This window comes from Strix uralensis, chromosome Z (genome assembly GCF_047716275.1).
Source record: "Strix uralensis isolate ZFMK-TIS-50842 chromosome Z, bStrUra1, whole genome shotgun sequence".
Classification (NCBI taxonomy): Eukaryota; Metazoa; Chordata; class Aves; order Strigiformes; family Strigidae; genus Strix; species Strix uralensis.
In genome coordinates, this window is record NC_134012.1 from 79,107,753 (window position 1) to 79,131,857 (window position 24,105).

The window sequence follows — 24,105 nt, forward strand, 5'->3', positions numbered from 1 at the left end:
GGAAGACTCAGAAGTAGCTATAGGCACCCATTACCCTGCATGCACTCTCTGTATCATGGCTACAGTTCTTCTTACTCTGGAGCAGTATGCTCCAAATATTAATCACCAAGAAGCTGATAGCTATCATGGTTGAGAACTGTGAAGATTATGCCAGACTTCCAGTTACATCTACAAAGTCGTACTGTTCAGTCTTGAAGCTTGCAGAAAACGTTGCAACCAAGGGTAACACGTACTAGTCTGACAAAAAAAGAACAAAGTTTAGTTTCTCCAGCAAGTGTTGTGTTCTTCCAGGTTTTAATGAACTACATAAATGTGATCAATAAATTTATAAAAGCAGCGATCAGAAGTCCCCTATAAAAACAGGAAAAGCAATGTGACTGCTGAACTCTATTTCCTTCCAGATTCATCTGGAGGCCAGGAATCAGTCCTTTTGCATCAGGAACAATATTACTTCTTCTCTTCCACCTCTGATTTCCTTTGCTTACCTGCCTCAGCCCTGCAGATCATGAAAGGTGGAGCCCATAGCCTATCTGATTCATTGATAATCACACTTGATTATGTTTGCTTCCAGAAAGCATACTGATCTACATTCAGTGGATTTGTTAGGTCTGGTTACAAGAATTCTTACAGTGTTTGAAAACTTCGTCATGTTTTGCCTTCGATCCCTTGTTTCTTCTTTCTATCCAGCAATTTCACACCACATGGTGAATGGCAATCAATTAGCTTAAGAAATGCAGCAAAAAAAAATGGTATTTGTTTCAAGAAAAAGTTGTCTACACAAAGGAAACAACATTTTAACTCCTTCTCCATTGCAGCTTCCCGTTGTACTATGAAAATGAGCAATACTCAGATGCAATTTCCATAGATTAAGGTAACCAATTTTTATATTTGATATAATAGACAAAAATCCTACCCTTTTTAAGCCAGTACACAAAAGTGTCATTTTAACAACACCCCAAAAGAGATGAAAGAATAGTGCAGTGGATTTTACAGCAATGCTGTAATCAAGCTTCAGTTTTGGATCCTTGCAATGACACTAATTCAAATAAGGCATGTTACTATCTCAATTTTTAAACCAAGTGGAAGTATGATACCCGTTAATTCTTTCTGAAGATAAATGTTTCACACTTCTTGGTGGCACTTACCAAGTCCCAGTTTCTGGAATAAAGTGATCATCTGAGAATCAGATTACATTTAAGACATGTTTCTTCCTTTTCCACCTTGACAGTCTTTTTTTTTTTTTTAAATCAACACTCAACATGTGAAAGTTACCTAAATTACTAAGGGGGTATAAGTAGGGCACATTTTCTTTCACATTGAATTTAAATGCAAGTTTCAACTTCAGGTACTGACTAATTAGTTCCTCATGCTTTGAGATGGCAATGGCACATTCCTACTGAAGGACCAGCAGTGTACTTCCATACTAAAGCACCCTATGGATGGGTAAGCTAGGATGAACCACCACCAGCCTTGCCATTCGGGGCTTACACTGTACCGCATACGATCACACAGCCAGTCAGAATCCCAATTGCTTTCCCCCGGGGCAGGCTGCCTTCAGAGTATGAAGGACAGTACCAAGGAGCTGGCAAACAGAGCACACCCATCCAACTAGAAAAGACTGGAAGTTCCAGCATTTCACACATCGCTGCCACCACTCAGATGATACTGATCCATATTCATATTTTTTTAAGTAAAACACTTGCCACGACGACTAGCTCAACAGGAAGGGATTCTTGATGGCAGCAGAATGCTACTTTCCTGACAGCAACAACAAAAAAAAAAACCAACAGTCTGTAGCTCTAACTTCTATTGAGGAGAAAATATTGATATGAATTGTCATTGCTCATAATTTCAAACATTGTGGATAACTGCTTCTGCTGAAAATAATATTTGGATTTCAGCATTTCTGCAACTGGGGTTTCTTGCTATTTTTCCCCTTAAGAGAAGGAGGACAAGGGAAGAACATGTAATTTTATCCTTCAACATGCAAACAAGTGGTAGTTTCACTAGCAAAGTACATCTAAAATAATCAAGCAGTTTACAAGTCTCTTTTTAACCTCCCTAAGAAGATACATTTGCAAAGCAAGTGCTACAACATTTTTAAGACATGCATGCTTAATATGTTCAGAAAATTCACTTGTCCAAGACAGCTAGATACACTAAGTACATCTTGATGCTCAATTCATTTGAATGGCATTCCCCCAGTAAAACTGTCAGGACAGACTCTGAGTCAAGCAACACTAAACAGCATTTATCTTTACATTACATCAGCATTACTGAAGTTTTCAAATACTCTTCATCCAAGAGGGATTTCAACACAAAATAACTTTTTAAAGAAACACAAAGTTTAAGAAAATGCCATAAAAAGCAGAACAGGAGGCATGGCGCAAAGAAGAACTCTCTGGTTGGGAAATGTAGATTTCATGAAACCTTTTCCAGTGCTGTAACTCCCTGTGAGATCACACTTTGTGTGGAGAGCTACTATGAACTGCATTAATTTCAGACAAATGCTTAAGATGCACCATATGTTAAGTGCACTCTTCATCATACTGCACCTACAGACTTCAATAAAAACATCTAGAACATGGAAAGTAGGTCAAATGTAAGCAACTGAAAGAGGTAAATAATCGACTCTATACACTTATTAATCATGTCATAATCACGTTGATAATAATATCAATGCATTTCTCCTTAAACATATTCCTAACAGAAAAGGCATCAGTCAAACAGATTTCCTTCATAAAGTTGGTCCAGTTTCACATCCATGACACCCTATAAAGATGTCTAGGCCAGAAATACGGACTATGCACCTACCAATTATGCTGTATCTGCTCTTGAGATAGAGAGGCTTTCACTGTAGCTTCAAGTGCACGTTAAATTGGTATAAAAACAGGTAATGAAGAGGCTCCCCTAATCCAGGTACTCCTGCTCACCCCACCCTTGTGCTGCTAGCATTTTTGTGGGTATGTGGTGAACTAAGCAATTATCTTATCCAAGTCAAAACACAGTCCCCTTCCCCAATTTTTTTTTTTCTTTTTTAAAATACAAACCCCATCCCAGACCCAGTTTACCATAGGGTTAACCCTAATGGGGGATCACCCCTTTCGTTACCAGTGCCATCTTCTGCCTGCTTGAAGTGCACAGAAAATGTCAGTCTCAGACACACAAAATCTCTAAACTGAGACCTTTTGTGAACATTCCTTTGAGTCAGAAAACGAGAGCATGGTTAAGAGAACAAACCACACAGCAGCACTCCTGACAAGCTGCTCATCTTGTTACAGATACCGATACTTCTCTGGGCATGGGAAGGCACTCCATTTCACTCCCTCCACTACCCTGCAAACAAGACATATTGCTATCAACCACATCCTAAACTTTTCACCTCTTGGGTTAGCATCACAATCTGGTTTAGCTGCAAGTTTTGACTAGTCTTTAGAGTCACCTGTTAGATCATCTGGTAAACCAAATCACCAATACCCAATTACACAGTGAATTCAAAACAATAAATAAATAAAAACTAGAGTACATTAGTGGTGGATGTACTAGCTTGGTAGTGATCAGATGAAGAAATTAAATGCCGTGGCCAAAACTGTGAAAGAAACCACACTCATAAAACAACGTATGTTTTTTCAGTTATAGCAGACAGCATGACAGACAGAAAAACCACACTTCTATGCCTGGTTGGGTTTTTTTTGTTTTAATGGATCTCTGGCTTTTTGCCATGGACTAATTCTACGGTTTACCAAAATGCAGTTTCTGGGTTTGTTAATTTCATTTTCAGTTTGCTAGGTCTGTAATCTTGCCACCCTTTTAATCAAACAGGTTTCAGGCATGCATTTATATGAAAAATACTCATTCAAATCCTAACATTTTTACCCACAAAAATACAGAGGTTGTACCAATTTTGGTTTATGAGAACCCGTTTTGCACAAACTATTCTAATTATTCCTTTTAATAACAGCTTTCCATGACAATTAGAGACTTAGTTGTGCTATTCTGCATTAGAAATCTGCCAGACTACAAGAAACCTTAAAATCACTACATACTGACTGTTTGCAAACCTGTTTGTGTATAATCACTATCTGTTTTTCACAAAGACAACAGAAAAAGCCAGGAGGGGAAAGAAGAGAAATAGGTTTGATGACTAGTGGATAGTTCAGACTGTGTTTTCTTTGTGTGACCTTCACTGAAGATAAAAGAATAAGTTAGAAAACATTAACCTTTAATATAAAGGAAAGGGAGTTCAAAATGACTAATTCTTTATTGAAATAAGTCAGTTTTCACTATGGTAACATACCATGTTGTGTAGGTGAAAGCAAAGAGAAGTGAGAAAAAAGTTTATTTTTTAACAGTCACCAACAAGGGATACAGTGACTTTAACACACAAGCGTAACTTCAACTTATGAACACAAAACTGAAGTGGCCTTAAATTAGCTGCAGAACTGCCCAAGAAGCTGGAGAAATACTCTGCAGAGTAAAACCTTCCTGACTCCTCAGTTAGCAGGACCTGAGCGAGCCTGTTCAACAGTGGTTAAAGCACACCTGCGAGTACTTCAGTCATACTCTTGAATGCCATCCACGTGCACCAAAAAGCACTTTACCTTAACTCTGTACCTGTAAACACAGTTTTAAAAATAAATGCCATTTTCTGCCAATGCAGCCCAAAGCAATACAAAATTACTCTCAATATCCACTGCAGAACCTGTGTAGAGCTCATTTGATATGGTTGTAAATTAGGCTTTCTCCAGCTCTACTGACTAAACAAGACTGTACACAGAGATGTTACAGTCTTGCTAAATTCACAACTGTTCTGCCTCCAAAATTGGCACCCTTCTGAGGAAGGGTAACCAAGAAAGGTAGCAGCAAAGTGATGTTCAGATAGAGAAAGTGACCTACTTCACCATCTAAATCCCAGTGCTTCACCAAAGTGGAAAATTACAGCAGTGTTTCAGTGGAGAGCACGAGATACCAAACCTTTCTCCTACATTATGCTGAAGACAGTCCTCAGACTAGTATTTCTTTCCCAAAGTCCAACTTGCATTTATGCTCAAAACTACATTTACAGCTTCTCACATGTGTGGGGTATTCGTATGCTGAGGAGTGAAGACTCAACCAAAGCTGGGATCCTCACTGTTGAATACTAAGCTGGTTTGCCTAATCTGAAAACTCACATTGTCATTATCTTCCTTCAACCTCTGCAACAAATAAATCAGGAAAGAGCCTTGTACAGATTCACTGTCTAATGGGCAGGTAGAAATCCAAATGAGGTTAAAAAGAGACTGGGAAACTAGCTACTTGAGATCTACACCAAGAGCCTACCTCACATTAATTCTGTATAGAACCAGGAGGCACAGAAAGGTTTAACAAACCTTGTATTTTCCCTAACTTTAAAATGTAATTGCTTGTACCAGAAAATCAAGATTCCACTTGCTGCAACCACTGCACGTATAGCAACAAGTCCCACCCCTCACATTTGCCAGGCATGCAGGAAGAAGGCAGGGACCCACTACCACAAGGTAAGAAAGTTTCAGTTTTCCCCAAAATATCCCACCCAGGAAAAAAAGTAGTATTATCCCATTTTCCAGATGGAGAACAGATGCTGAGAAGATAGATTACCAAGGGCAAACCTCCTGAATACAAATCAAAGTATTGACCGCATTACCTGCTGAAAGGTACATCACTGGAGCACACTAATTGCAGCTGGGATTGGAAAGACAGAAGAACTCACATGGGAGGCAAAATGAGGACAAAACTGTCTTGGGAAAGAGCACCCCATCCCAGCATCTTACAATCTAGAGAGATAAACACAGCCATTTCTAAGTGACTCCCACGTAATAATATCTCACCTCCCATTTCTTAACATACTGCTTTTCAAAAACTCCTCTGTGGTAAGGGTTATGCTTCAGGAAACAGTATATATACTTCCCAGACAGAGAACTGAAGCAGTGAATGCCAGAGGTAAAGTCTCCAGAAGGTACGTAATGGGATTTTTAAAAATGCCTAAACAGACTAGACGTGTAATTAGGGCAGAAAGTCAGCAACAGACAAATGATCAAGATTTTCAAGAATTCCTAAGCACAGGAAGAGCACCTGCCCATACCTAGATACATAAACGTACCTTTGCATCTTAAAAAAAAAAAGGCACATCAAACATAAAAGCTGGAGCACCACAAGAATTTAGGCATGAAAATCCCAAACTACAATCTTCACTCTCTTGCCTCCTCACTCAGGAATGACGCAGTGCTGAAGTCACCAGAAGTGCATCAGGGTCTCGATCTCCAGCACTGAAGCTCCCCATCAACTCTGCTGAGTCCCCTTTCAGACATGTTCAGGAAAGTCTTTGGCTCAACAAGACCAAGCTCTTTGGCATCCAGCTCACAAACTAAGCCTTGTAAATACCCTCACCCTGCAACTCCCCCAGCTCAATGCTTCCCCACCCACATCCCCCAGGGAGCTGAGAACCACTGCCAGAATTATTCCCACATAAAATACAGCAGCAGCATGTTAAAAACAAAATAAAACAAAAAAAGGTGGAGAACAGATAGACTTTTATGTAACAGCCTAGTGGTTAAAGAGTGTAATCAGAGCATTATATACATGACTTTAATTCTTTCTTCACTTCTCCTTCTTACCTACTAAGAGAACACCCTGTCTAATTGGCTTCTGTGAACTCTGGAAAGGAAATACTCCCAATTCTTTCACTGAAGAAGGAAAGTCCCTTTTCCAGATCCTGCTCAGAATCATCATACATGAAAAATCACCAAGGGCTAAAACATGTAAATAGAGGCAGGGACTGGAACCCAGCACAACTCCTTCCAGCTGGACAGAGTCTTTCCAGGGCGACAGCACAGCATGCATCTCTCCTCTTTCAGCTCTACTGAAGCATTAAGGATCTCATGCAGACCCGACAGCTTTCTGCTGGGTATCCCAGTCACTCTCCTGGGACAGAAGAAACGTGGGTCTCACTAGTAGACAGAAAAGTAGCTGAACTAAGATGAACCAAGAGTGTTGCCTTCTTCAGCTTTAAAATAAAGTTTAGGTGCCACTTTTCAAAAAGTGATTCTGAGACTGCCAAGCCAAGGCATGTCCTGACAGCACTAACTTCAGTGTCTCAGCCCTCAAGCAGGGAGAGATTTAAGACACACCCGTGACCTCAACATTTCCCTGAGCTACCCATACATGCTGGTACATGCTGGTTTCTTTGGCTCTGTGCTGAATCACTTTACTCACCCCACACACCGCAAACATCGCTCTGACCTCATTCAGCTGGCCCTGCACCCTGGTGGTACAAAAGCAGTTGCAGCATCACTCCCACCTCACTGCAGTGGTCAAAGCAGCTTGTCTTGAGGTCTCACAGGAAGCCCTTGACAGCACAGTCCAGAAACTTGCACCTGGATCCTCTCAAGTCCCAGACCCTGTCAGCTGCATCTCATCCACCTGGGAGCTTTCTGCTTTGCTTCACATTAATACAGAGAGGCGTTGCCTGTATCTACAGATTTTTCAGGCTCTTCAGGTTCTGTCGCAGGCTTAAACAAACTCATGACCCTTAATACAGTACATACTTACAGCGGCATTCTTCTTTGAAAATGTGTAAACTAAGATTATCCCAGGATTCTTCGCACCCACACAGAAAGACTTGTTAAAAACCAATGCTGTAGAAGAAATACATACCTGAGATCCAGGCAGAAAACAGAGTTAAGTAAATAGCAACTAAATAAAGGACAAAATAACATAATTTCATACATTCACAAGGCCTATATGTCCATTTGGCTGAAGGCATATTTGAAAAAAAATGTTACATATGCAAAGAAGCTGGCTGTTTGTATCTGCAAAGGAAAGTCTCATGTCTTTCTACAGAGGTAGGTTTTGAAAGTGTGTAATAGCAAGGCTGCTAATGGCAGTTTGAAAATCATCTTGTATACATGTTTGAAAACTCGTCTTCAAGCAGAAACCTACAACCTCAGGAAAAAACCACCCCCATATGGATGCTTGTACAATCTTGTGGTGCTGTTGCTCCTTCCATCTCTATCTACATGATCAAACCAAAGAACAAGTCACCCTCAGTCAAATGTGGTTTTAGAAAAAACATCACAAACAAACCATTCCCCAGAAATTTCCAGGATGCCACAGGCACAGAATTGTAAGACAACTTCTTATGCTGCCAGCAAGTGAAACAGGATGCATGTTTTGGTGTCACCAGTTTGTAGGAATAAACTAGGGAACATTGTGAGGGGGAAGAGAACTAAGTGTCTTGTAGAGATTCATGGAAAATGTCCTTCTCCTCATGTCATCCACGTTATATACATGTTATTAGCTTTGTTTTCCTTAACAGCCATCTCTAGAAGCACATGGAAGTAGAGAGATGCAAAAGAAGCAGGAAGTCACTCCTAAATAAATTAAACCAAGAGCTTATATGCAAGAGTAACACCTCCTACATATGGACAAATACATAACAAGTAACTCTTGACATAAAATGTCCTTTGATGTTTGCAGAAGTCAGTGTCTCTTCCACCGAAAATGTTTTAGAGCAACAAATAAGCAAGAATCTCATCAATGCTTGGATTTTGTTGTTGTTGTAGTTGTTGTTTAGGACAAGACTGAGAAAGAAAACATACAGTTTGTCCCCAGAAATTAGGAAGTATTGACAAAAATCGTAAATAAGCAACATGCTCAGACTGCAACAACTTTCTGCAATTAGGACAGAAAGCCTACCGGTTAAATTGAGTATAAGAATACACAATCTATCCTTTGTTAACACGCTGACACAAACATACGGGGTGTATTTTATGCACAAAGTCTTTCCAATCTTCTTGTGTTATTCAAACACTATGGACTGATATTTTAAGAAGAGGCACCTACTTTGTATCTAGTCACATGCTTTATAAAATTACAGAAAGCAGACAGTAGTGGTGTTGTAGCTGACTCTCTTTTACACATCAGCACAGTGCCATCTTTCAAAGGGGGCACTGTGAAAGTGGATGGTTGTCATACAGAGTGAATGGTACTGCAGGGAAATAGGAGACGTGAGAAGAAAACCAACTAATGAGCTTCCCCCAATCATTCCTTGTTCTCCGCCTCCTCCCTCAAACCAAAAATCTAGCATAAGCACTTTGGCCAGCTTTGACATTATTCCCTTTGTTTTCCTTCTCCAAATGTTATCACCAGCCCCCATTATTTCCAACTTTTATCTCCAAATACAATTAACAGAGTAGCAGGCAGAAGGACAACTCAAGCATCTCTAGTGTTATCTCTTCGTAACCTTTGGGGCATAAGAACAAAGGAAAACCCACAGCAGTTAAGGCACTGCTGGACCTTGTTACCCAGTGAACACAGGTTTGGAAGAAGTCTTCTTCCCTCCACAGCAAATACGTATTCATTCAATATTCTGTGATTCTCTAGAGCCTCTCATCTAATAATGGACATTGACAAATTAAATCTTAGATCACTCCCCAACATGTAAATATCATCACCATTTCAGAGAGGGAGACACAGGCACAGAAATCTTAAAAGACTTTCACAAAGTGCTGCAGAGCATGAGCTCACAGTCAGAAGAACCACAACTGATAATTTGTCACATGCTTTAAATTTAAGATGGCCTGTTCTCCAGATCCAAGGCAGTCAGGCCCCTAACTGCAGGTATCCAGAGCAGGGAACAGAACAGATATCAACACTGACTTTTCTCTGCAGACCCATGGTGGTTCATGAAGGATGAGTACTGTACTCAGAACCCCTCATCCCACGGCCGCCATAAAAATCCAGTGGAGCCCCACATCCCTTTCAAAGTCAAAACCACGACATAGTTTGCCTCAACTGCTGGATTCAAATGCCCACTTGGAGTCCATGATGCCACTGGCTACCTGGCTGTCAAGCAGATAGATAGTAGCTTGTCCATCTCAAACCCAACATAGGATCTCCCAAGACAGACACCACCAAGCTACTGACAGAAACCCGGCCCTGCACAGCTCTCGATGAAGTGGCTTTCATGAAAACACATGAACAAGCATTGACAGGTCCAAGTGTGCACCCTTCCCCAAGCCTTAGCTAGGCTGCACTACAGTTATTTTGTCTCCCTTGCATTTATTAATAGGAAAGCTTAATAGGAAAACAACATTTGAGTTTTCAAAATGAAGTCCAGAAGTGTTTCAGCTATAAGGCATGGCTGAAAACTTTATTCATCCCTGCAAAAGGTTAGAAATGGGAAAAAGTGCTTGTCTAAGACAAAAACTTTCCTCAACGATTGCCCCACTTTCCCCATGGTTTTAAAAGGTAAAATTTGAATGAAATGCTAAACAGGAGTAATTGGTTGACCACCAAACAGAAGTTACTGAGATAGACAGGTGAACCAGATATCCAAATATTTTAACGTGGAAGCCCTCAGTTAGCTATCTGCATTATAAAGAATGAGCAAAATTGAAGTTCCACTTCTCCTGACAAGAAGCAGAGACACAAGAAGGAAAACAGGTGATCAAAATGCCTTTTTCTTCTGCAACCACCAGCGAAAAACTCACTCCAATTTGCCTTATGATTAATTTTAAATAATGTTGTCATGTTAATGTGGTAAATGATGGCGTCAGCCACTGAGCAACTGTCAAGAACATCCTGCAATCCAGACTTTCCAAACACTGAGGTCCATGCACCATGTGCAAGCTTCCTCCCAGCCGCTGCAAGAGGGAACCCGAAGATCACACCACCGTGCCAGCTGAGTGGGCTTCAGGTTACCTCCTCTTCGCTCATCCTCTGCTGAGCCTGTCATTGTAACCCCATGGATACTCTATAATGAGTTTTGAGGAAGTTCTCTGCACCTTGAGGACACAACAGACTCAGGCTAGGCCTTTCAGCTGTTGTTCTTGGGTTTTAAATTGTCAGTGTTAAATTTCAATAGCATTTGCTGCCATTGCCTATAGGTACCACAATGTTTTGTTAAGTATTTGCAGAGAGTATGTGTTAGCCCTGCTGTGTTTTGATTTGTTGATTTTGTGTTCAAAGTCGGAAAAGACAAGGGGAAAGGGGCCCCTTCGCTTTCCAAAGTACTGTTCTGCCATCATCCATATCACTGGCTACACCCATAACTGAAACCCAGGTGATGTCTTAGCAGCAACCTCATCATGCCCTCTATATGGTGCTACTCCATCACCAGCTACTCAGTCCTAGGGCAATCACTTCTCTCTGGGGTAAGCCAGGACGGAGTCAGAGAGGGGTTTTCACATTTGCAAATTCTCCAAACAACTGAGACACTAAGAGAAGCCATGCGCATAAGCAGACAGAGTAAATATGAGATAAGTTTATTGTGTTTAAGATGGAGAAAAGCACAGCATTTTTAAAAATTAAATGCTCTCAGTGATCATACACAACATCTGCACAGTACACAACATGACACATGCCAAACAAAATCTAGTGGCAGGATCTATTGTTATGCAGTCTTTATAGCATGAAGGGGACAGACTTTGACTTCTGCTCAGCTGTGAGATGCTCTGCTGAGGTTTTTAAACAAACATAAGAAAAAACAAAAGTACACGTTCTCATTGCCAGTGTTCCACATCCCAAACATAACACGTTTTTCTCCTTTGAAGAAGTTGAATCTCGTACAGCAAATGCCAGAAACCTCTGGCAGCATAAGACCCTGTGGAGAAACCATTTAAGTAGAGCAAAAGAGAGAGGCCAAGTTAGAAGACCTCCACTCAAAACTATGTCCTGTGTTCCCTTGCCTTCTAATACAGAAAGGGGAATTGCTACCAGCATATCTGTGCCATTTTATGACACATAGTCCACAAAAACTTAACAAGCAATTCCAGAAAGAATATGTATATATTTTTTAATTTGGTATTATTTTTTCTTTCAAGAGCACACCTCATACGTTTTCTGAGAATCGGAAATTATTACAAAAGTTGCCAGCTATATCTCATACCCAGCTCCCTTAACTTTATCATGAATTTTGGAACATTTCACTCCTTACTTGTGAAAAATGATTATGGAGGAATACTGGAGGAAAAACTGAGAAGCATGAGCCAAGTGCAGTTTGACAGCTTAAAATTAGAAGGGAAATAAAAAGAACCCTAAATTTATTTTTATCTCATGATTAATTTTAAGCCAATTTCATGATTTTCTGGGGACTGGCATGATTTAACATTTGGAATTGGCAATACAGCATGCCATACAAATACATAACCATAAAGAGACCAATTCAAGTTTACTGTGGGGACTATAACTTTGACTTGCCTGACATTTGCACATTTAAACACCTTAGCCATAACACCACAGTGTTCAATACTGGAGCATTACGTACCTGTCCGAGGCTAGGAAAAATGATTTCTTATGCCTAAATCCTATCCACGCAGGCAAAAAAGCACTATTTAGAGTTCTGTTTACTATTTGTGACATATTTCAGTTATATTTAAAAAACATTATTAAAAAAAAAAGTTATGGACACCTGCTTTTGACATTGTGTCAAAACACTTGCTGCTACACAGAACTACAGGGTTTGTGCCACCACTAAGATAAACAATATCAAGGGAAAAAAATTTACATAAGTAGTACTCAAGGTACCAGTGAAATTGTAAAAATATAAAAAAGACAAAACCTGTAAAAATATGCAGATAAACAGAGAGACAAATAGGTATTCTTAAAAACCACTTCATATTTTTGTATTTTAAAACAAAGATTCATTTTTAATTCGGACATTCAATTTATTTCATAAAATAGTGTTTCTTGAGTATAGATAAGTTTGGCTTCAAGTATATTGTCATCTGTTAGTTAATGCAAGCATTGGTTTATACATCCTGTTTGTTCTTTGTTCTGTTCCTGCTATGCCTTGTGGCTAAATAGGTTTTCTGAGAGTCAGTGGCAACAGATGTGCTCAGTCTGCAGACAGGAAAAGAAGTGACTCCTGTAACAGCTATAATCACACTGTTCACAAACTGACCCACGTCTGTGATAAACCAGCTCTCTACTACATTCACAAACAGTACATCACATCTTCTCATTAAAAAACTAATATAACACAAGACCAAATTGATAACTATTAATTCTCAACGTTTGACAGCCTTGGTGTTAAGAGTCACAAAACCCGTTTCCCAGCTTTAATGCACAAAATCCATGGTATATACTGAGATTGCCCTGTGTGAGCACCCTCTTCACTTTTCGTAACATAAACCAAAATCAGAATCCCTGCCTTGAGGAGCTTACAATGGCAATAATTTCACATGCCCGAATCCTTATGTTTAATGTTATTTCAGTTGCTGAGCCAAGCAGCCAAACATTTTCAATCCAGATTTACAATCGCTTCCGCAGCCTTAATTCTACTTTCCTAATGTCTATTTTGTGCACTGAAAGAGGTCCTCTAGGAAAACTGGTAATGAGATCAGCAAGTGTATAACTAAAACCAGCACCATGATGCACATACACAATGGGGCAGGATCAAGCTTACACAAACACTGTAAAGCTTGGGCATCCCAGCATCCCGATACCTCACTTTGAAACCTATCTGCTAATTAATGGTATTTTCCCTGTGCTGAAAGACCTTGGCACTTCTTTTTTGCCTCCAGAACGAAGGCAAATCTCACCACACAAAATGGTGCAAAAGTTCTTACATACAAAATGGTGACACAGCTTCCCTCTCCTGGCAGGTAGTAAAATCCAAGTGCTCTGCAGGAGCCTTATGCAGCAGCCCTATTTCCAGCTGTGCTGGCTGACCCAGAGAGCCAGCGGAGTGGAGGGCTCTGCTGCTGATCAGGGCCCACAGCACCTCTCCCCCTCTGCCTTCCCTCACCCTCTGCCCAAAAGGGGCTGGGGGTTCTCACCAGAACGGTGTCCCTTACTGCAAACAGCAAACGTGATGGAGTTTCTGGAATTAAAAAAAGGGAAAAAAACCAACCAAACAAAAAAAAAACAACTGCAAGAATTTTTTTATAGGGGAAGGTGTTGGGCAACCCTAACCACAGGGTCACCGCTGGTCCCCTCTGTAATTACAAGTGGGCCCATAAACTAACACAGTTGGTGAGGCAGCATCATGGCAATTAGCATCTTTCAAAGACAGCAAAATGCTTTTATGTTTAAGCACGGTAGAGCACAGCCTTTTGCCAGTAAAAACAGAGCATATGTCTTAATTTAAAAGTTTGCTCAGCATGTTTTGTGCTACTTCCTGCGTCTTAAGCATCTGTCTGAATTGCCAAAACAAGTGACGGAAAATGACACTTTCTTTTGCTTATGAACAGCAAAACCAGGGTGAAAGGGAAGTTCTCATCCTCATGCATCTTACTCTGCAGTTCCGAGGGGAAAAGGTTAGTTCAACAGTAACTCAGGGGGAAGCAGCAACAACAAACTTCCTGGTAATTGACAGGACCTCATCACAGAAAGGCTGTCTTAACATCTATATCATGAGGAAAAGAAAGCACAGAATCTTGTTTCAGAACTTAGCAGCTATTACCAAGTAAAAGGTTTCTGGTTTAACTGCAGAATAATACATTTTCTAACTTCTCATAAGCTTCTAAGCTTTTCTGCTGGCTTCAGAGGCTAAATAACCTGAAACTGGGACAAACAAGCCTCGGTTGTCAAACTGATTTGACAGCCTATTTCTTACATTTTGCGACTTTGATGGAAAAGCCACTTGTTTTTCTCTTCCTCCTTAATAGTCCTGTGTGAGCTACAAAATTTCACTTCTAATCTCTCTCATTTTGAAGTTTTTCAGTTCAGTTCTGACTACTCACTGCCTGTATCTCTATTAAATCTTTCCTACTGTTTATAATGGAGAGCAGATTCAACTGGCATAATTTTAGCTGGCTCTCCAGCTATTCTTTAAATGGAAGACAATATACACTCAACTACTGAATGTGTTAAAAAAAAAAAACGTGCACACAAATGCACACACATTCACGCCAAGCCTAGACCATTGCCAAAAAAAAAAAAAAAAGGAAAAAAATGAGTATTTTTCTGTTACACAGGTAGCATATATACAAACCACTTCTCTGTGATATATGCGGTTTATGGCCATGAAGATGAAAAACGGTCAAAACTCTGCCTTAAATTAAACAAATTGATTCCCATCTTTACCCCTTTACCAAAATAATTTACTAAGGCTTAGGAAGCAAGCAGACTCAAGGCTGGGATGTCATACAGCCCATATATTAACTCAGTCAGCAATAAATCTCCCCTTACTCTCCATACTACTTTCTTAAATAGCTCACTATAAAGCCCCAACCTAATTAAAAACAGCTTTCTCGGCAACAGTGGCCTTGATTTCACTTATTTACACATTAACTGCAGCCTCCGTTTGGCCAATCCAGTCTATTCCCTGTACCACGCAGGGCCTTTTATCTGCCCTGGACAGCATTTTCTCCAGCAGATGAAGTAGATGCCGATTGATTTGCTGTCGAGCATGGTAAATTAATAGCAACAAATTGCTGAGGGCCCCATCTCGCTGCTCCACCATGCTTCGGCAGTTTTGCTTTATTTGCTCCATGATGGGCAGCAGTCAGGCCTCTTCAAGTCAATTTCTTCTTAACAACCTGCAATACTTTTCAATGGTGAAAATAGAGCCGTTCCTTGTAAGTCAGAAATCAATATCCTATTGCCCTTAGAAAATGCTAAACAAGCAGTATTGGCAATCCACTTGGTACTAGAGGGTATCAGATATAATGCAAATCCATACTGCTTCCCTCCTCATAGTTATTACAGTTTGCTAAAAGGTTCCTAATGCCATTTATCATCATTTACCATCAACTACTGCAGCTATGATTATGATATCCTATCAGCTAGCAGAGCCCTTTCATTTCTATCCAATTAATATTTTAGCAGCACTCAAATGGTTGTTGCCCAAGTCTTGTAATAAAATTTACATGGATTGGACTGAATTTTATTTTTTTTACTGTGATCTTAAAAAGTCATTTATTTTTTAAAACCCAGCTTCTTAAAAGACCTGAATTTTCTTTCAAAAATGCTGAAATCCAATATTCTAGCATGTGAATTAGTTCAAAGACAGAGGTCTAACCAAAAAGAGTGACTCAGAATTTACATATTGCCACCGCCAAAAAGCATAATTGAAGTAAAAAGTGAATTTTGTATCCTATTTATGCTTCCCATCAGTCCCACTCACAAATATCTGTTGCTTGTAGCCAAATACAGACACTTATTTTAAGCGATAATTACAATTCTGAATTAAAACCTTCAGCAAGCATGTTTGATTACAGCAATTTAAATAAACTGTTTACGATAACATTAAAAGTCTAATTTCAGAAATTAAACCAAATGACCACCACCACCAAGTAGCAACAGTATATTAGAAACAGAGCCGCACGTCAACTACTCATTCATAAACTATCAGTTGAGCCTCTTAAAAACAAACGTTAAAAATGCAACATAGTAAGAAATGGGCATCTTCAGACCACACTCAAATGTTCCTATTTCTGTTAATATTGAAATTTAAAACTGTAGGGAAGTATCTGTTCATACTGTGACCCAAAAACCCCCAACTCTGTGCTTTTTTGGAATATGTCTATTTTGAAGCTCTATTGATCCTAGTACAGAATGTCAAAAATTAGCTTAGTATTTTAGGCTATAACGCCACATGTCACAACACACCCCATACTTGTCTTTAAAAAAAAATACAAATGACTAATTCTACCAGTCTAATGCTATTTACTCAGTTACCAAAATTTAAATTAATTATGTTCTCAAACATAATTGTTAAAAATTGGCAACATTATGCAGGCTTAATTAAGATTAAATCCAATTTACTAAATGTACTTTAATTGGTACTAATTACATTAGCTTTCCTTTCAGAATGACAAATTCCCCATAGGTTTCACTTTAATAGTCTTCTATCAAAATCAACACAGGATGACTGATGATGAGCATCACACAAGGGGTGGGAAAAGAGATGCTCTTCCCCCCTCTCCCCCCCCACCCCCAACACACAGGCACACTCACTACCACTGCTCTCTGCACGTTTATCCTTTTATCAATTTGCTAAGTCACAGAGTCATGACTCCATCACAGCCATCATTTTCTGTTCCAGTGAAAAATTTCTCTAAAAATAAATACTCTGTGGCTGGGAGCAGCCAAGAAGAACAGAAGCTTTAACAGAAAAATACACAAAGGTTTCAAATATCAGGGCCACCAATTACTAGGGTACTTCCAAGGACTCCAGGGAGTCCTGCTCTTGAACCCTTTGAGACGCAAATCTAATAAGTGAATAAGACTAACCTGATCTTGAGAACTAGGCCCAATTATGCCGAAGGGCAACTTCACTGCATTATTGCCTGCTTTCCATTACAAGGGCATCCAGCAAGTACATCTGGAAAAGAACCTGAGAGGAACCAAGGCTGTCTGCCCAGAAAAACAAATAAAGACAGATATGCCTCTGTGCTAAAGTGAAAAAAAGAAAGAAAATATAATAAGTAGGTGGTTTGCAGGGCTGTCTGTATTTCATAATGTGATAAACTGCCCTCAGGATTTTTGGTATGATTGAATTTAGAAATGGGGGGGGAGGGGGAGGGGGGGGGAAGCGAAGGGAAAAAAAAAAAAAAAAAAAAAGAGGTGAATCACTCAATTCCAGCCAAGTAAAAATTCAAAGATGTGAGAGGAAGACAAGGGAATTTAAGGCAGAAGACTAAAAAAGCTTCACACACGGTAAATGAAGCAATCAACGCTATCTATGTAATATACCAGATTGGACCCTAACACTGTGATTATAAAGACGGGAAATATTTTGCAGTTCCTGAAGCAAGAGGAGAAAGGAAAAAAACCCAAAATGCTGTGACAATAGAAGGGGAGACATGAGAGATATGAAATTGATATCAGATTTAAGAATGATAACAACCAAGTTTCTTAGCCACAGCTAATTTGAATCAACATCTGACAAAATGTTTTGCATGAGAGTACAATACTTAAACTAGTAATTTGAACAGTCTGAACAGTAATGGCAAAAGGTGGTTAATTAAAACCCAGTCCTTTCTAATCCTCACACTTAGTTGTAACTAAGTATTTAATTTCTCCCGAATATCACTGACAACTCCATCCCCATAACTGTATAAAATTTCTGAAGTGAAGCATTTAGAAATTAAAAGTTAAAAGGGCTTTCGCTGTGGGTTCCCCCCTTCCCCGCCCCCAGCTTAAAACAATTTAATTACACATTGCACTTCCAAGCTGATTTTGTCACACAGAATTTTGTGGAGTCAGTGTAAGTTTTTATAGCTAATTGCTGTAAAAACAGGGTACCTTGAAATATAAACAAGTTTGACTGCAGTGCTTGCTTTCAAACGCCTGTAAGAATATGCTACGTAGGTGGCCTGTAAGGACTTCAGTCTTTGTGAACTGTTTCTGTATATACTACTTTACTGCTTGGAGGATTTTCTTTGGTTTTTTTGTTGTTGTTGTTGGTTTTTTTTCAAATGGGACATGAAACAATCCGGCTATTCATTTGAGAATAGACCCAACACCTCTGAGAGTCAACGATCAGTCTTTCCACCAGCATCCGCAACCTCAATCAGCTCCAGAGAGCTATTACATACATACAATATGATCAGCTGCAATCACAGCCTTTTCCTCTCAACCGTTTGTCAAATGCGCTTGTTGAGTCTTCACGGTATCTGTGAGGAGGACATCCAAATTCAACAGGTCTATGTCTATGTCCATAACATAACACATACGTACAAGGTCCCATAAATTCACAGCTGTGGATACAAAACGCTTTGAGGCAGGGCAGGAAATCTCACCATCATCGTATTTGTATGCCATCTAGCGCAAATGACCCTAATCAGTACTGTGGCACTGGGATGCTAATGGAATATAAAATATAATAAATAATAAATAACACGAACAAACATTTGACTTGTATGTCTGCTCTCAACAAGATAAAGAAATCCTATTTCCACAACCCAGAGAAGTTCCAAATCCCTGACTTTGAACAGAAGTGCGTACAAACAAATTTTCAGATGGTCTTTCTTCTCCCATCCAATCATTTCTTTATTTCTGCAGTTTACACTCCCCAGCAACGCTGGCGAATTGCTCAGCCATTTGCTAAAATGAGTTGTCAGTATTAAACTTCACCATATAAAAAGTTCCCTCACTGGAAAAGAGGTCAGATGTTTAATTCATTCTCCTCTAGAGAAGGTTAAAAACACACATTACTGAGTAAGAAACCCTGATTTACACTACCATGCTCCATCTGACTAATCTCCTGATAATCTTGGCCTAAGTGCTAGACTTCAAGGCACAAAACCGAGCATGCTAACATCCTTGTAGAAAGCTCATTTATTCTTTCGTGTTTGAGATGCTAAGACACTGGTTTTGGACAAAGGTCCATGTAAGCAGCCTGAGGGATAGCTCCAGCTTAAATCAGCCCAGGTTAACCGAACAGTCTTTTCCACACACAAATACAAATCCCTCGACACCTAGTATGCATTTGTGATGTACCTATCATCCCAAAAAGTAAACGCCGAAGGTTTGAGGTCAGACAGATCTGAAAGTACAACCCACAACCCCACATACACCTTCCCCGTGCAGTATAGGACCGCTTGCATGTGCGGAGATTGCATGTGGAAAGTCAAACAAATAATGCGCAACTGGTAGCCAAGACCATAACCTACACAGAGCCCATATACCATACACAAGATGGAAGTTTCAGGGCCAGATTAAGTACAAAAAAAATTTCCAGTGCACTCAAGCATGCAATTAAAGCAAGTCACACAGAATACACGTATGTTTTAAGACTGATGGGAGAAATTATAGAGTATTCTTACACAAAACAAATTATCTACCTACCTGTTTATGCATCTCTATATTCAGCCCGTAGGACATTTCGTAATACTAAGAAAGAAGAAAATGACTCTATTAGACCTTGCAATTGTGAGAACTATTCCAAAATTCACTTTGACTCAAACATCATCTGTACAAAGACATTCAGACCTAAAAACATTTCTTGGCCTTGAAGAGCTCCTGGAATTCAAAACAGCATTTCACAGCAACCTTTTTTTTTTCTTTTTTGCTTTAGTTACATTGCTTCATGTCAAATATACAAAGAAAAGCCACAAAACAAGGAAAAAAACAGACAACAACAAAAAAAAAAAAATCACGAAAAGTAATCACAACCAGACTTAAAGATTAGGAGCAGAAAAAAAGCCACACAGAAAATGCTTAAGATTTTATTCCCTAGCACACATAAAAGATGTCAAAAAAACACACGAAGTGCTTCAAGCCAGACACACATATAAATCAGCAATATCTAACAGACCGGTTATTCAATATTTTAAATCAAAAACACAAAAAAGCTGCAATTAAATTTCAGGGATGCAAAAAACGAAAAAGCATGGAAATTCAGAGCCAAAGCAAATACACCAATCTAAGTATGTCCTGCTGTGTCCGAGTACTGCGGTGAACTCAGTTCAGTGTGTAATGTTGTACCAAATAATCTCCAAGACTTAGGCATATCAGGCATGACAAAGACAACTGCGAGCCTTAACACTTGCTTGTCCTCTTGGTTAAGATTTTTTCAAGGTTATTTACTTTTTCTGTGAACACAAGAGTGTTATTTGTCAAGTACATACGGAAAACAGCTAATCCTTCATAGATGCACAAGAGAACAGATAGGAAGAGTTCCTCTGGAGTTATCATGATCCATCACGCAATTATGTATTTAGAGATGTCTTCCTGTGCATGTTATTTAACCAGGCAGACCACAACCACTGAGGAAATCCCTTTCACAGCTGAGATCCCTGCCATTCTGAATTTAGTGCAACAACAAACCAGCTGTCCAGGTTCTAGGAAGCAGGCTTTGGGTTTGTATGGACACATGTATAATTTTGGCTTACTCCCATCACAGAAAAAAATACTGCCCTGAACCGTTTTACGGAGATACGATCTTTGGGAGAAGTCCACGAAAGTGAAAACATCACCCCCAGGTACACTATGAAAGTTGTACATGGCTTTAAAGGGCTGATAAGTAATCTGCTAGCAATTGGAACGAATATTCCCAATTGCTTAAAAGGTTAAAAATCAGTTTTGTGCGGAAACTAACTGCTGCAAACAAGTTAAAAACCCCTGAAACTAAGGATTTATAGTGGAAGCACTAATGCAACCTCAACAACAGCAGCACTACTATAATCTTTCTGTTTGCCTCCAGCAATATGAATGTATTTCTGTCTCAGTATACTCCAAGCTAATAGACATTTTGAATTTGTTACGCAGCTTGCTTACCATGACATAATGTCGCTGCATCTCTGTCTTCTCACTGGCCAGTTTTTCACATTCTAGCTTTAAACTGTTCAAGACATAAAAAGGAAAAAGCATGGGTACTTCATAACACAAAACTGACATTATTTGGAGCACAGGTTACTCCCCTTTTCAAGCATTTCTCCAACATACAAATAGAAATGTGCATTCCAGCTCTTGCCTGGGAGTTCAGGGTGGAATTTGTACTTTTCCTTTTTCAAAAGATGCTGTGCAACATCCTCATCACCTAAGCGAACTCACACAGTACAGAGGATAGTATTTTTCTCAGAAAAACGAACACTGGTTCACAGAATCAGCACGCAGGGGCTCATACCTATGACACTTAAGCCTGAGAAGCCACTTACAAATCCATAATTTAGGTTTTCCAGTCTTTATTTAAAAGAGTTTTAGAAACACCTCTTGCTTTTGCTCAACCCACAGAGGAATCAAACACGTATCACCACCTCACGGAGCAAAAAGTTACTGGATTATTTTTTTTTTTGCTGTTACCGATGACAGAATTGCAAGGAAAATACTGCAGGTAATTTAAGGAACACCGTGGTAAACATGAACACCTCCGCTGGTTTTTTTGGTTGTTTTCAGAAGCCCGCTAAGCAATTCTGCCAGAAGTCCCTTGTCACTTTGAGGACACGACGCTCTTCCACCTAAGGATAATGAAATAGCTCGCCGCCTCACTTCCAGGTTATCAGCACTTGACATGTCAATGAAAACGCGAGGGGGCCGAGCCAAGACAAGATGCATGTCCTGAGCGGCATTTTGAAGAATGGCAGAGGACGAGCCCAGCCAAACACATATTTTTCCATCAACCCCCACCCCAATCCACTCTCCCACCCCGCCCCCCAAAAAACCCCAAAATAACAAACCAAACACAAACCGGAACGTGGGGAAAACAAGAAAATCCGTTCACACCGTTCGGCTCGGGTCCCTGTGAGCCCCCCGCCCCGAGGACCGGGAGCGGTCGCGGGGTGCGGAAGGGCCGGCGGAGCAGCGCCCGGCTGGGGGGGGTGGGTCCGCCCCGAGCCCGGGCTCCGCCGGGGGGTCCCGGCGTCCCCGCCCCGGGCAGCAGCGGTGGAAGGCGGAGAGAGGCGAGCCCGCGCGGGGCTCGGGAAAAGTAGGCAGCGTTACCTGTGGTACTGAGCCTGCAAAAACTGAAACTCCTCCTTAATCCGATCGCAGGACTCGGAAATGGTGAATTTAAAGGGCTGCGCTGGCTGGTGAGGAGCCTGCAAGCAAGCAACAGCGGGTCTTTTAATCGCTCCCTCTCGCCCGCCCGCGGCTTCCCCCGCCCGGCCACCACCCCCCTCGCTCTAGGGGCTCCGCGGAGGCGCAGCCCGCTGGACCCCCACCCACCTGGGGCCGGCGGCGCGACGCCCGAAGCGCCCCGGGGCCGCTGCCCCGACGGGGCCGCCGCGGGGGAAGGCGTCGCCCGCTCGGACCCCCTGCACCGACCACAGCCGCGGGACGCGGGGCGGGCGCCGGGACCGCCGCGCACCGGGAGGGGGCAACTCGGCGGAGCCAACCCCGGCCCGGGGCGGCGGCGGCGGCGCGGCGGACAACAATAAGAAAATGGCTACAACTCCGCGGTGCCCGCGCCGGAGCGCTGCCCGCGGGGCCGCCGCCGCCACTCACCGGGTGCCGGGTCTGCGGGTACATCTTGCTCAGGTCGCGGATCATCCACGCCGCTTCGGGGGGCGCTGGCGGCCGGAGCGGCGGGGATCAGGGCTGCAGGCGCGGCGGCGGCGGGCAGGGACGCCCCGGCCCCGCCGCCCCGGGGCTGGCGGGGCACCGCCGGCAGCAGCGACGCGCGGCGGCGACGGCGGCGTCCGCGGCGCGCGGGGGCCGCTGCCACATCCCCCGGGGGCGGTCAGCGGGCGGCGCCGACCGGCTCTCCCGAGCGCCGCCGCTCCGCGGGCTCCGGCGGGCTGCTAGCCCCGTGCGGCGGCGGGCGAGGAGGAGGAGGAGGAGGAGGAGGAGGAGGAGGAGGAGGAGGAGGAGGAGAATGAGGAGGAGGAGGACGACGAGGAGGAGGAGAAGGAGGAGGAGGAGGAGGAGGGCGGGGAAAGCCCCTCCGCCGGCGCGCGCTCCGCCAGAGATCCCCGCCGGCAGTTTTCTCCCCTCCTGCAAACTTTTACTGCTGCCGGCGGCTCTCCCGGCGCCGAGCGGAGCGGGGCGCGAACGGGCGGGTGCCCCGCGCGGCGCTGCCGCCGCGGAGGAGAGGAGCGGTGCCCTTTTGTGTGGCGGGCTGGTCCTCGCTTCTACCGGCCGGACCGCATCTCCCCCGCTCGCGCTGCTTGGTCGCTCTTTTTTCGTTCTTTTCGGCTGTTTGGGGTTTTTTTTAATTAAAAAAAAAAAAAAAAAAAGGGGAGAAAGATGAAGAAGAAGGTACGGTCCGGGCTGCTTTATTTACGTCTTTTGATTTTCTTTTTTTCCCTCCTCGCCTTTCGAAACTCCGGAGAAGTGGCGGCGGCGGCGCCGCGCGGAGCGGAGCGCCGTGCCCGGCTGAGCTGGGCCCGCCGCGCCACTCTCGCCGCCCGCTCTGGCGCGGTGACTCCTTTGACCAAATTTAGCAGCGCTCGTCATTACCCTCCCGATACATATTCACGCCGCCGGAAGGCCGCCGCCCGCGGGGCGCGCTGGGAGCCGCAGTCTGCACGGCGCTGCCCCCCCCGCCCGCGGCCGCGCCCGGGACTTCTCCTCCCGTCGGGCACTGCGGCGCCACCCGCCCCTCTCGCGCTCCCCTGCCGCCGCCCCGCCTATGAAGGGCGTCGCCGACGACCAATCGGCGGCGGCCGCACGTTAATCGCCGTTCTGTATTAATGCCCATCATTTCGCCGCTGACAAATAGGCACATGGGCCCGGGGAGGGAGGAAAGGGGGGGTGGGC

General features: G+C 42.4%; 1 protein-coding gene across 3 annotated transcripts in view; it reads right to left on the bottom strand.

The window, feature by feature from the left end:
* Positions 1-23,790, bottom strand: part of LOC141937656 (transducin-like enhancer protein 4) — a 99,775-nt gene extending 75,985 nt beyond the window's left edge. For all 3 annotated transcript variants that reach the window (XM_074855675.1, XM_074855674.1, XM_074855673.1), the window contains exons 1-4: positions 22,852-23,790; positions 22,348-22,445; positions 21,187-21,250; positions 19,756-19,800 (exon numbers count right to left, since the gene is read on the bottom strand). In XM_074855675.1, coding sequence (XP_074711776.1) covers positions 19,756-19,800; positions 21,187-21,250; positions 22,348-22,445; positions 22,852-22,896 — 252 coding nt within the window. In that variant the 5' untranslated portion in view covers positions 22,897-23,790. The remainder of the gene's footprint in view (positions 1-19,755; positions 19,801-21,186; positions 21,251-22,347; positions 22,446-22,851) is intronic.
* Between the last annotated feature and the right edge of the window lie 315 nt (positions 23,791-24,105).